Genomic DNA, 13,320 nt, shown 5'->3' with positions numbered 1-13,320 from the left:
GGGGCGATCCTGGGATTGGGGGGTGATGGGGGTCAACGCCTGGGGGCTCCCAGTATGTGGGAGGGGGCAGGCTGGGCTGAGGGACCCCCCCCCCCCCCCCCCCCCCCGCCCAGTGCACGAATTTCATGCACTGGACCTCTAGTATTAACATATCATTGGTCCCAAGACAACCATTATATTTTATTTTAGAAAAAAAATTTTAAGTGTCCTTTTCCCATGTGTATAATCATCTCAGGTGCAAATTAATAAACATAAAAAAGAATAGGTTTTTATCATCAAAATACAAAGGAGGTAATTTATCAATGTGCAGGCTGTGCTCAACATTGCAGAAGACTGCAGCATGTATCTGCCTTCAATCTCCTTAAAAATCTAGTTGTATATGATCAGGTTGACAAATGTCACCCCATTAAATTTAATTTTTAAAAATCTAGTTGATGTGACAAGTCTTACAAGTACAAAGGCTCAGAAGAAGGGGAGAGTAAAGCAAGCTAGATCATTCAGAGGCGTCAAGGAAGAGCCAGGACAAGTTCTGCGTCACACCATGGGAAAGTAAGAACACTGGTGGGGCTACAACAGGGCACGTCTGGGGCTGCACTGATAATATGAGGGAGGTAGGGTAGGCCAGGTAACAGAAGGGCTGTGGGCGGGGTAGAGTTATAAAAGGTACCTAATGATAAAATGCCATCGTTCAAGGTGTGTCTGGTGCTCTGAGCCTAGGAAAACTCTATGCAGGATGCAGGTTAGACAACGCAGTCAGGGAGGTAGTGGATCCAAACAAGGTCATGGGAGGTGCAAGGATGAGGAGGGATGGCGACCAGCGTATTGGGAAGGAATTGGATGGCATTACTTTTTCGATATAGGAAGAGAGGAATCAAAATCACTTAGCTGGCAGATTCCACCATGAGTGATGATAGAATGGCAATGCTACTGTGTCAGACAGAGGCAGACAAAATGACGCTGGCTTTAGGGACGTGCAGTGATGACAGGACATGTCTGCCTCCAGTAGAACACAGGAGAAATGAGATCAGAACTCAGGAGAGAGGAAGAAACTGGCATGTGGGTTCCAGTGCTATCATTGTAGTGGTGACAGTTGATGAGAATAGTCTCTTTGGAGTGGGTATGAGATGAAGAGAAAATACAGTGGAAGACCAAGAACTAAAGGTTGTGAAAATTGCACAACCAGTTGGGACCAAGAAAAGAACCAGCAAAAGGAAGGGGTGGGGGTGGGGGGCTGGGAATTCGAGGCAGGCACTCTCCTGAGAGTCATGGAAGAATTTTTTTAAAAGGGTGGCCAGCAATATCAAGGACAGGAGGGAAGCCAAAGCAATGAGACACAGGTGATCCGGACACGAGAAACTACTGATAACCTCAGAAGCATTTTGCCAGAATAGTTAAGGTGGCAAAAACTAAAGTCAGAAATGAAGGAAATGGATGTAGGAATGTTTGGGGAAGGGAAGGGAGAGGGAAGAAGAGAGAGAGAAGAGGGGCACAGGGAGGGAGATTGCTATCAGGGACTATTGGAAAGCTACTCAGAGTTTTTTCTTCCCATTTAAAGTCAAAGCAATATTTACACTGGTCTGAAGTCAGAAGAAAAGGAGTTAGTTTACAAGATAAGAGAAAATAGTGAAGACAAAATCAGGACCCTCAGGCACTGGAAAGGGATGAAATTTAGGGTTTTGCTCATGATTTGAATACAGTTACACTGCTCAGGGCCTAGTTTTTTAAAATATGTTTTTATTGATTTCAGAGAGAGGGAGAGTTAGAAACATCAATGATAAGAGAGAATCATTGATGGGCTGCCTCCTGCACGCCCCCTATTGGGGATCGAGCTCCCAAATGGGCATGTGCCCTGAATGGGAATTGAACCGTGACCTCCTGGTTCATGGATCGATACTCAACCACTGAGCCATGTTGGCCAGGCTCAGGACCTACTTTGTTTCTTTATTTAAAAGTGCTATATCTCTCAAATGGTTACTGTTTTTGTAGCTCTTGCAGTAACACTCACTATTGTTGCCCCAAAGCACTGGCAGACAGGAAGTACTCTCCATGATATAGCTAAATCTGTTCATAACAGGAAATGTCCTGGAAAGTTAAGATAAATTCAAATATGGCCAGTATGTTTCTAAGCCATTCAGAAGTAAGCAATTATCTTAGTGCAATAACTCATACCAGCAAAACCTGAGACTTCTCCAAACTGTATTTTATGGTCCTTTCTTTAAAAAAAAAGTTTTTATTGATTTTTAGAGAGAGAGGAGGGAGAGGGATAAATAGAAACATTGATGCGAGAGGAACATCATCGATCAGCTGCCTCCTGCACACACCCCTGCTGTGATCGAGCCAGCAACCAGGCATGTGCCCTCACAGGGAATCAAACTGGTCACCTCTTGCTTCCTGGGTTGAAGCTCAACCACTGAGTCACACCAGCCAGGAATATGGTCCTTTCTTTTAAAATAGAAATAACATGAATGATGCCTTATTTATCTTTCAGGTATAGATCCAGATTTGCTGGTTTTTGGACAATCACCTCCCACATATCTAAATACCCGTTCTTCATCTGATAGATGGGACAGACTAAGAAATCTAAAAACTATGAATTTAGATAAACAACAAACCACCATGATAAACCAAATGCTAACATCAATAGAGGCTCCATCATCAACCACACATCAAGAGTTGGTCAACGCAACCCATACCAGGTATTCCGAGGAATTAACCACAGATTCTTGGGCAAGATTAATTTCCCTGAATGGTTCCATTGCCACAAAAAAAAATAAGGTATCACCCAGTGCTGATTTCATCAACAATCCAGATAACAAGACTATTTCTCCTTTCTTTGTGCCCATAGACACAAAACTTTCTCATATGCCCATTCCATCCCGACTCAACAGCAGCAAGCAGTTACTGAACAAAACCAAAGGGTACAACAGCAGAAACCACACATCTGAGAACGAAGACAAAACACCGGATGGGACATCTGTGACTTCAAAGACGTGGTTGATTCCTGTGGCCCTTTGTACCTCTGTCCTCTTTCTTTGCTGCTGTATAGTCATCCTGGCATCTGGATGCTGTCGAAAGAAGCAGGGCCAGTATAAACCAGGACAGAGAAAGTCAGGATCCAGGCAAAGGAAAAAAATGTAACATTCTGAAGGAGAACTCTTAATAGTAAAAGTTGTAAGAGATTGTAAGATTTCAAGAGTATCATTTTTAGTTTTGTGTAAGACAAGGGCAGTTTGTTTCAAAAATAATTGCATGGGATGCCCACCACCACCAATGTCTAAAAAAACACACTAATGCTTGATAAACAGAACTGCTTTTTTTATTATTTACTTTTTTTTGAATAGTGTATTCTTTGTCAATTTTCTAAAATTCTGACTTCTGCAGTTATTTAGCATCATGTGAGAGATATGGTTCTAAATGCTATACATTTATTAACTCCCTGAATCCTTATAATTCTGAGTCAGATAAACTATTATTAACCATTATACTTCTACTAGAGGCCCTGTGCACAAAAATCGTGCACTTGGGAGGGGGTGTCCCTCAGCCTGGCCTGCGCCCTCTCGCAGTCTGGGAGCTCTTGGGGGATGTCCTACTGACGGCTTAGGCCTGCTCTCCTGGCAGTCGGACATCCTTAGCGCTGCCACGGAGGTGTGAGAGGCTCCCGCCACTACTGCTGCGCTGTGAGCCCAGCTTCTGGCTGAGTGGCGCTCCTCCTGTGGGAGCGCACTGACCACCGGGGGGAGCTCCTGCATTGAGCATCTTCCCCCTGGTGGTCAGTGCGCGTCATAGCGACAGGTCATTCTGCCGTTCGGTCAATTTGCATACTAGCCTTTTAATATATAAGATTATCCCATTACACAGATGAGGGAACTGAGGAGAAAAGAGACTAAGTATCTTGCCTAAAGTCACACACCTAGTAAATAGTGAAGCCAGGACTTAACAGAAAATCTGTTTCCAAAAAAGTTCATGCTTGAAATCACGGTTAGACTAAAAGCCTCCATTTTCCTAATAAGCATGGGATACAAGGAGGAAAAATACTGTAATATCTTATTTGTCTACCATCAAGGTCAAATTATTGTTATAGGTTAATAAAATCTTACAGTGGCTTAAGCAAATGCTTCCTGATTTTTATATAGTTTTCTATGTTCCATGCTTCTCAATCCTAATCCATCTTCATTTTCTAAAGATAACATGCCTTTCAATACTTATGGCATGGAGATCTTTTGAGTTTTATGTTAACTTCTGTTGAATAAAGCTTGGGAATTCTAGTTTACATCCCTTACTTGTATAGTTTACTCAGATGTAAAGCTTAGCACTAGGTATTTCAGCTCTGTCCACTTCTTATACCAGATTTATCCTTTAACTCTTAATAAATGTAGATAGAAAGTTGTAATTCAAGTCTCTAATGATCTGAAACTACAGGCCCTTAATCTCATCCCTGAAACTGTTTTTAATGTGAGAATAGATATTGACAGCCATAACCACAAAGAATATAGAAGAGAAAAATCTTATAAGATTAATAAAATAGTACTGTTCCCTCATATTAATCATAAATAAGTCTGAATTAAAAAATTTAATCAGTTTGCCTTAACTCGCTATTTATAATACTAGAGGCCCAATGCATGAAAGTCGTGTAGGGGCTTGGTCCTTGAAGTCCTGGCCAGCCCTTGCAGCCCTGCACAGCCTCGGCTGGCCCTCGCAGCCCCGGCTTAGTCTGGAAGGTTGTCTGGACGGTCGTTCTGCTATTCGGTCTAATCAGAATATTAGCTCTTTATTATATAGGACCATAAATTTGTTCAATTTCCTTCTTAATACATTAGGGGGAAAAGGCCCTGCTATTTAGGGGATTATCGAGATTTAAATTATCCTAAATTTATATTTAAATAAATAATTCAGGAAGCTGTCTTTAAAAATTATTTCTATATACATTCTTTGAAGATTGCTTTCCTTTCAAATATGTACAAATTATTTAAGCTTCCCAACAAAGTAGGGCTGCTAGAAAATAAGGTTTTTTTCTTCCTTGGAGTTTCTAAGAATTTTACTCATTCCTTAAAAATTGATAGTTTTAGAGAAATAACCACAACTTGGGGAAAATATATTTTACCTTTGTAAGAAAACAAACTCACACTCCTCTTCTTCAGCCCCTAACTTTGACCATCAGATAGACGGAGTAAACTTAGACTGGAGAAGCAACCAGGCTAGAGGCAGCCAAGAAGCATCAAACACAGCCAGGCCTGGAAGCCACGTCCTAATGAAAGTCAAAGGGACCAAAGAGCGCTCCTGAATAGAACTTAAACCATTAAGAAACAAAGATGTCAGGGCCCAGTCAACAACTACGGTGAAGGTTGTTACACCCATCTGGGAAATAACCACAATACTGAAATCTCTCCAACATTGTAGGTAGTCAGTTTTGGTATGGGTTTAAGTCTGTAATTGTCCATTATTATGAAATACTGACCAATATTGGAAAGAATATTCGCCAAGAAAGAAATAAAGCACCCTATCATTAAGAAGACAAGTTTTATTTTTTTGCCTCCATGTTTAAGCAACTTCTTAAGAGTTTGAACTCAGAAATGCTTGCAGATCAACACAAGCAGCGTCCCCTAGAATCCTTCCTCATTATAAGGATGAATACGGTAATGTTCACTGTATATATTGGGCCACTTAATAGTTTAAAGGACAAGGATCTAATTGACAAACAGTGCTGTTTAATTATGGTTAAAATTACAATGACGGCGGCTGTTATCTTCGGAGGCGGTTTCGTATTAATCTTACAGCTCTAAGAGTTTGCGATCCTAGGGTCAAGCCTCAGTCCGAGAGCCTTCAGATCAGTTAGCCAAACTGCAAAGGTTAAAGGTCACAGTCCTGTACAAGACCATCCTCACTTCTGACACCAACTCTAAATTCCGGGTAGGGCAGGGGTTCCCAAACCACCCTCAGGTTCAATAACTTACTAGAATTCACAGAACTCAATGAGAGCTGTCATACTCACAGTTGTGGTTTATTACAGGGAAAGTATACAGATTAAAATCAGCCGAGGGAGAAGCTCATAGGATGAAGTCCAGAAAGATTCAAAACTCACAGCTTCCCCAGAGATCGACCAAAGCCATTATGCTCAATTAATTTTTGACGAAAGAGGCAAAAGGGCTTCTGCACAGCAAAAGAAACCATCAACAAAACAACAAGAAAGCCCACTGCATGGGAGAACATATTTGCCAATGTTATCTCCAATAAGGGTTTAATCTCCAAAATTTACAGGGAACTCATACAACAAAAGGAAGATAAACAATCCAATCAAAAAATGGGCAAAGGACCCAAGTAGACAATTCTTGAAAGAGGACATACAGAAGGCCAAGAAGACATATGAAGACATGATCAAAGTCACTAATAATCCGAGAGATGCAAATCAAAACAACAATGAGGTACCATCTCACACCTGTCAGGATGGCTATCATCAACAAATCAACAAATCAACAAACTTGACAATTGCTGGCGAGGATGTGGAGAAAACGGAACCCTCTTGCACTGCTGGTGGGAATGCAGACTGGTGTAGTCATTGTGGAGAACAGCATGGTTGGTTACATAAAGGCTTTTGAAAAGAAACTGGAAGTCTTTAAGAGGGATGTGGATGGTGAGAGATTTAGATATTTCCCAAACCTCAAGAGGCACATCAAAGACCTCCCAAAAGATGACAGAACAGACTGTCAAAGCCTTCAAAAGCTGTTTTTAAACATCATCGAGTCAACTATTGAGCAGTTCTTCTCAAGATTTGCGAAATTCAGAGAACTGGAAGAGACAGCAAAATTCATGAGGTTTCCAGACAGCATGAAACTGGAGGAACTAAACTTACAAATGTTTTCATGGATAGACATGGCTGACTTTTAAATGCAGTTGATTGAATTTCAGAGTAGCTCAATTTGGAAGCAGAAATTTATTGACCTTAGAGTTGACTTGGAAAACATTGAAAAAAAGCAATTAGAGACAGGAGTACCAGAGAGAAGTGTCGAAAACAAACTATTGAGGACTTGGAGTGCCATTCCAGAAAATTTTTTCTGTTTAAAAAACTTTGCAACAGCGTTACTCTCCATGTTTTCATCCACATACGCTTTTGTTCTCAGTGATGAATTTTGTTAAGTCTCATAATAGGAGTAGCCTGGCTGATGAAAGTAGTAGCTCGTGCATATCTCTGAAGGTCATGAAATATAAACCTGATGTAAAATCTCTGTCATCAGTGATGCAGCAGCAAAAGTCCCACTGATAATATCAAACGGAGTCATAAAGTTTTCTGTCGGACTATCAGTGTACATGTATACATTAAAAAGTAAATGTATTTTTCATCATCATATACTGTGTTTTTGTTGCTCGAATGAATTTTATTATTTCTTCAAGGTTCTTCACATATGTACACCTTAAGAGATATCAAGTAGGTGTAACATGTTCTCAAAAAATCAGGATTGGCACGCAGAAGAATTTTGAGTCAGAGATTTTGCTGGTTTTGGCACGCAGTCACAAAAAGGTTGCCCACCCCTGAACTAGAGAGTATTATGCTAAGTGAAATAAGCCAGTCAGAGAAAGATAACTGTCACATGATTTCACTCATTTGTGGCATATAGTGAGTAACATAAACTGATGAACAAAAATAGAACCAGAGACATAGAAGCATCGAACGGACTGTCCAACCTATGAGGGAAAGTGGGGGGTGAGGGGGTAAGAGATCAACCAAAGGACTTGTATGCATGCATATAAGCAAAACCAATGGACACAGATAGTGGGGGGGGGGAGGTCTTGTGCTTGGGGGAGGAGGTGGCAGGGGAGAGGTCAATGGGGGGAAAAAGGAGACTCATGTCATACTTTAAACAATAAAGAATTTAAAAACAAAAAACAAAAAAACTCACAGCTTCTGGTGTCCTCTACCCCTGGAGGCAGGATGGATTCCTCACCCTGTTCCAGGGTCTGACATGCCCAGAGTATTGCCAAGCAGGAAAGCTTGCCCGAACCTCACGTTTTAAGTTTTTAATGAGGCTCCATTACATAGGTATGATTGACTGATTACCTGTGGTTGATCTCAGTTGCCAGGTGCACTGATTTACCAGATGACTCAAAGCCCCCACCCAAAATAACATGGTTGGTTTTTCTGACATGCCTAAGACTATCAGGTGTGGCCAGCCCCACCCTAAAATTCATTGTGAGCAGCTCAGCATTAAACAAAGACACTTCTATGAGGTATGGCATAGATTACCTCCCAGAAGCTACAGGGAGAATCCAGACCTTTGGGAAAGGTCAAACTCTTTATTACACACTAGAGGCCCAATGCATGAAATTTGTGCAACAGCAGGCCTTCCTTGCCCTGGCTGCCAGCACCGGCTTCCCTCTAGCACCCAGAACCTGGGCTTGCTTCCCTCTGGCCACCAGCAGGCACCCGGGACCCGGGCTTCCCTCGCAGCCCCGGCTTCATCTGGAAGGACGTCTGGTCTAATTAGCATATTACGCTTTTATTATTATAGATCATTTCTGCCCCTGCTGACACCTGCACTGTACTATTACTATAGGACTGATGATCCTAATCCACCACTTCTTCACATGTTCCTTCCAAGTTTCCTTCTTCAGTCCTGTTTCTGCAGCTACTGTACTATTACTATAGGACTGATGATCCTAATCCACTACCTCTTCACATGTTCCTTCCAAATGTTTCCTTCTTTAGTCCTATTTCTGCAGCTGAGTTTTCCTAACTCTGAGTCTCTAAAAATATAACATTTCAATGCACTCATGTATGCTTGAAACCTGATCTAAAAATTCAGTTTTATCTACTTTGCTTTTCATTCAGTATTTTCATCCAATGAAATACAACATACCTCTCTCCTTTTTGCACTCAAAGCCATATTGTTGTCCTTTCTAACCTACCGACTCTTGGGCTTGCTAATACCAAATCATACCTTCATTTTATATACACCTTTTGGGCAACTGTTTTGAAATTCCTTTTGGCTTTCATTTATGTCCTCTAATTCTGTCCTCTAAATCAAGTCTTAGGTAAAGAAACTCAATAATGCCTTTCTTTTTATTTTAAGTTAATCACTTGTGGACAACTTTGGAAGTGTTAAGAAATGACCTCCAGATATACTTAAAAATCCTGAGTTGACAGCTAAATAGAATGGAATGCTTCTTAGGGCAGTGCTCAAGTGAGCGAGGCTCTGCCAGAAGGCCCAGACCCTCCCTGTGTGGTGAGCATTGCTTGGTCCTGGCTTCCTGGGGGGAGGAGGAGGGGGATGGGTGATCTGTCATTTACTCCACTTACACTCCTTATGCCTCATCTCTTTCCTGAGCTGTGGAAGCTCTCCCTGGGGAATCAAGCAATGAATACCAGTTAATCTCCATTTTCAGGTTGGATTTGGAGAAATGAGGCCCAGGAAATAGAAAGTAAGATACTAAACAGAAATGAATCAATATAAAGTGACCCCAAAATAGAGGGATGGAACCAATTTTTTAGGTTAGAAAATACTCCCAAGGACCTGATTCTAATCAGAACTGACATCTGCAAAAATGCATTGGGTGGACAGCAGTTATGTAAACAAAACACTGAGCTGCAGTGGGGCCCGGTTCTAGACCTCACTTCTGAAATAATCACAATTACAATTCAGAAGCATCCAATAAGTGCTACTGTGTAGGGAAACAATGTAGCAGGTGACAAAATAAATATATTATCTGCATTTAAATTCTAAAGTTGTTATAACAGAATTAAAATCAAAACATGTTAGAACCAGAAGAAATCAGAGATCTAATGAGTCTAATTGCCCCACAGTATAGTAAGAAAATTTGTGAATATTCATTGCCTTTTGTGCATTAGTATGAAAGGAATAATTTTAACTCGAAAGTAAAACAACATTTTTTTTAACATTTTCAACTTTATATCAAATTAGATAATTACATATAGGTCATAAAATAAACCAAGCATATTTTTCTACATAATTCATGTCAAATTTAATAGTCTCTTCACTGAGTCTTTGTACTGAGAAAGAGTATTTTCACTGTCCCCTTCGTTCTTAAGACTAACAACGCACTTTTTGTAATCTTCAATCTCTTTAGTGCCAAGGAGCTCTTCTTTAGTTACGTCCGGGTTTTTCTCTGCAGCTTTAATTTGGAGAAGTGTTTCCAGGATATTTTTTTCTGAGGAGCTATTTGTCCATATATACTCTTCCATGTCTGCTTCAGTCTTATTTTTCTCCCAGTCCTCAGTTTTCTGAAAGGAAAGAATGAGTTCTGAATTCTGAGAAATATTACCCAAAGAAAAGATTGGGGTTTTTAGGGGAACAGAAGTTGGCAAAATGTGAATACTCTGTATGTACACTTTGATTTCCCCCTTTATCCAGCACCGCTCTCCACCTGCACCAACAGCTTCAGGACTGCACACGGCTATGTGAACACTCCGTTTCCATTCACTAGTTCTAATTCCACTTATAACGCAATACTGTTTTCCAAAAGATACAGAAAACTCCTTTTTTTGCAGCTTTCTAGTCCCTAAATGCTAACACATCAACAGTTTACATTTCTGTGGTTAAAAATAATGAGAGTGGAGACTGTATTTATCTTTGTAACATGCCTGTGGGGATGACAGGAAAGACCAATTATTATAATAAAATTAAAAATATGAAGTACGTGTGTAATACACGATTTTCAGTCATAATGACTTCATATATTCTGGAATTTTGTTTTGGTATTATCTTCCTTTTCTGTTCCTACAATGGAAATAATTTTTGTTACCACTTGTTTTTTTTCTTACAAAAATTATTACCATGCTATTGAGGGAACACTGGTAGGTTTCATGGTCATACAATTCAGCTTATGATTTAAATGAAGATGTACCATTCTGTGAAAAATCAAGCAATGCAGCTAATAAGTAATATGCTCTGCTTCAAAGAAGTGCTGAATACCAACCTCATTCTTTCCAAATTAACAGGGTAAGATTCTGAGTTATAGGCCATTATAAAATCATCTACTATTCTTACAACTTTAAGAAGTTATAACATTTTAAAGTATTAGAAGAGAGGTAGATTTATTTATGAAAACTCCTCTTAAAAGAGACACCCGCCTGAGCAGACAGATCTCCAAGGCTCCTCAGAGCTACATGAGCAGCAAGATGAGGTAAACAGTTTCACCATGCCTTCCGCCCATCCCCACCCCCACAGAAAGAGAAATGCACTGGAGATGTGTCCTTTAGAGGGTAAAAAAGAAGCCTTACCAAGTGCAAACAGGCCACTGGGGATGCCAATGATCCAGCAAACCCCACTGAACCCTAGGAGAGAAGCTCCCAACCACAGAAACCCCCCAAAAGAAATCCTCCATTTATACTTCAAACTAAGTACCCTCTTTCCTCCAAGAGAAACCAATAGGATGGAGAATGTCTCCTCTGATCAACAAATTCCTTAGCCAACATAGGGTATCTGTACTCACAGCTCCCTATACTGTCTGCCCACCTCTCTGCACGGAATCTATGGCTGAAGATGATGCCTCAACTTATGTTCTAGAAATATCTGGTTGAGAATCAACTCTATGCCGCCTTCTTATCTGGTAATGAGCTTTAGGCTTGCCTGAGGGGAACGGAAATAATGTAAAATTTTTCTTGGTGTGCCCTGCCCACACAACACTGTGGCAAATAATTTCTAATAGCAAATTTTGATTTTGTGCATTAAAAAAAAACCTGAAAAAATTATCCTACCCACCTAAATTTAACTGTAATATTTGAGAAAGAAATAAATGCCAGCCACTTTTAAAAATGGTCTAAATGGTTTTATCTACCCTTAGAAATACTTTAAATGTTTCAAGACAATGTCATGGTTTCTTCATAATTGTAATTTACAAGTGAAGCATATTTCATTTAAGAAGTCAACAAGTACATTTTATAAAGCATTAAGTAAAAATAGTTACTCTATCTCATTCTTGACTGCTAGAAGACAAGTCGTTCAGAGACTTTTATTTCTAATCAAGTAATTAATAAGTTGGCATTAATAGATCAATAGATTAATAAGTTAAAAAAGACTACTTAATGGTTTAAAAATGTTTCACCTAGATTTATCAAGACTTTCTTAACTGCTTTGAAACAGATGCTTAAACAGGGGGTAACCAAAGTAATAATAATTTCCAACATTTTATCTATCTTCTCCTGACATTTGGTATATACAATTCTACACTGGTTTGCCAAGGTGTGTTAGAGATGTGATGTGCCACAATATTGATTCCCTTAGACCTCAGGTGGCTACGTGAGCCTGGAGCAGTCTTCATTTATCTAAAAAATTATACTACGGTGATACAATCAGCAAAATTCAAATGATGGAAAAACGTACAGCAAAAAACAAACAAACAAGATTTCTTAAACAAATTTTAAGAAAACAGCTCAACAGACAAGGCTCCCTTTTGGTTTGTGACTGCTAAGGGACACCTGTTCAAAAAAACATTTACTAAGAACCTACTATATGCTGGGCAGTACTAGGAGAAACTCGATGTCTCTAGGCACCCTAGCTAAAAACTAATTCATACCCATACATTTTAGGTAAAAGGTACATTTATGTGCTTGTTCATATTGGGCATCTGCTGAAATTACCCTTCAGATGAAATAAAGAACAGAGCTGGCTAAAACAAAAACCTCATTATTCAAATGTGATAATGCTGAGACTGGTACAAAATTAATTTAATTTATAAGCTAATAATTTATAAGGCTCTTTAACTCTACTAAATACAATTCTGTTTTTATGATTAAAAACTCTATTCTAGGAAATTTCAAACAAATACAAAAGTAAAGACAACAGACTGTGAAGCTCATGCACCTATCATCCAGTTTCAACAATCAACTCATAGCCAATCTTGTTTTAGATCAGCGGTTCTCAACCTGTGGGTCGTGACCCCTTTGGGGGTCGAACGACCCTTTCACAGGGTTCGCCTAAGACCATCGGAAAACACATATATAATTACATATTGTTTTTGTGATTAATCACTATGCTTTAATTATGTTCAATTTGTAACAATGAAATTAGGGGTCACCACAACATGAGGAACTGTATTAAAGGGTCGCGGCATTAGGAAGGTTGAGAACCACTGTTTTAGATGCTTCTCTCTATAAAAGCATATAGAAAAGCACTGTTCCCTTATCATGCTTTCACTAAATTATTTTGAAGGAAGTCTCAGACTTTGTCATTTTATCCATATATAGTAGTATTTTTCTTTTAAAAAAATGGACTATTTAAAAAATCATAACCACAAAAACATTATTGTGGTATTTTGACTCACAAGAGCCTAACCTAGGTCAGCACATTCATTCATTCAATTCATTCACTC

The 13,320-nt window shown here is 39.6% G+C and overlaps 2 protein-coding genes across 2 annotated transcripts in view; one reads left to right on the top strand and one right to left on the bottom strand.

Annotated features, from left to right (window-relative positions):
- MANSC4 (MANSC domain containing 4) overlaps nt 1-3,535 on the top strand; it is an 11,827-nt gene extending 8,292 nt beyond the window's left edge. The window contains exon 4 of the mRNA XM_005871842.2: nt 2,489-3,535. Within this exon, the coding sequence (XP_005871904.1) occupies nt 2,489-3,138 (650 nt within the window). The 3' untranslated portion in view covers nt 3,139-3,535. The remainder of the gene's footprint in view (nt 1-2,488) is intronic.
- Nucleotides 3,536-9,876: 6,341 nt separating this feature from the next.
- Nucleotides 9,877-13,320, bottom strand: part of MRPS35 (mitochondrial ribosomal protein S35) — a 30,270-nt gene continuing 26,826 nt past the window's right edge. Inside the window, exon 9 of the mRNA XM_014544239.1 lies at nt 9,877-10,231. Within this exon, the coding sequence (XP_014399725.1) occupies nt 9,962-10,231 (270 nt within the window). The 3' untranslated portion in view covers nt 9,877-9,961. The remainder of the gene's footprint in view (nt 10,232-13,320) is intronic.

This window comes from Myotis brandtii, unplaced genomic scaffold (assembly GCF_000412655.1).
Source record: "Myotis brandtii unplaced genomic scaffold, ASM41265v1 scaffold358, whole genome shotgun sequence".
Classification (NCBI taxonomy): Eukaryota; Metazoa; Chordata; class Mammalia; order Chiroptera; family Vespertilionidae; genus Myotis; species Myotis brandtii.
The sequence above is the reverse complement of the archived record's forward strand: the minus strand, read 5'-3'. Positions and strand labels throughout refer to the sequence as shown.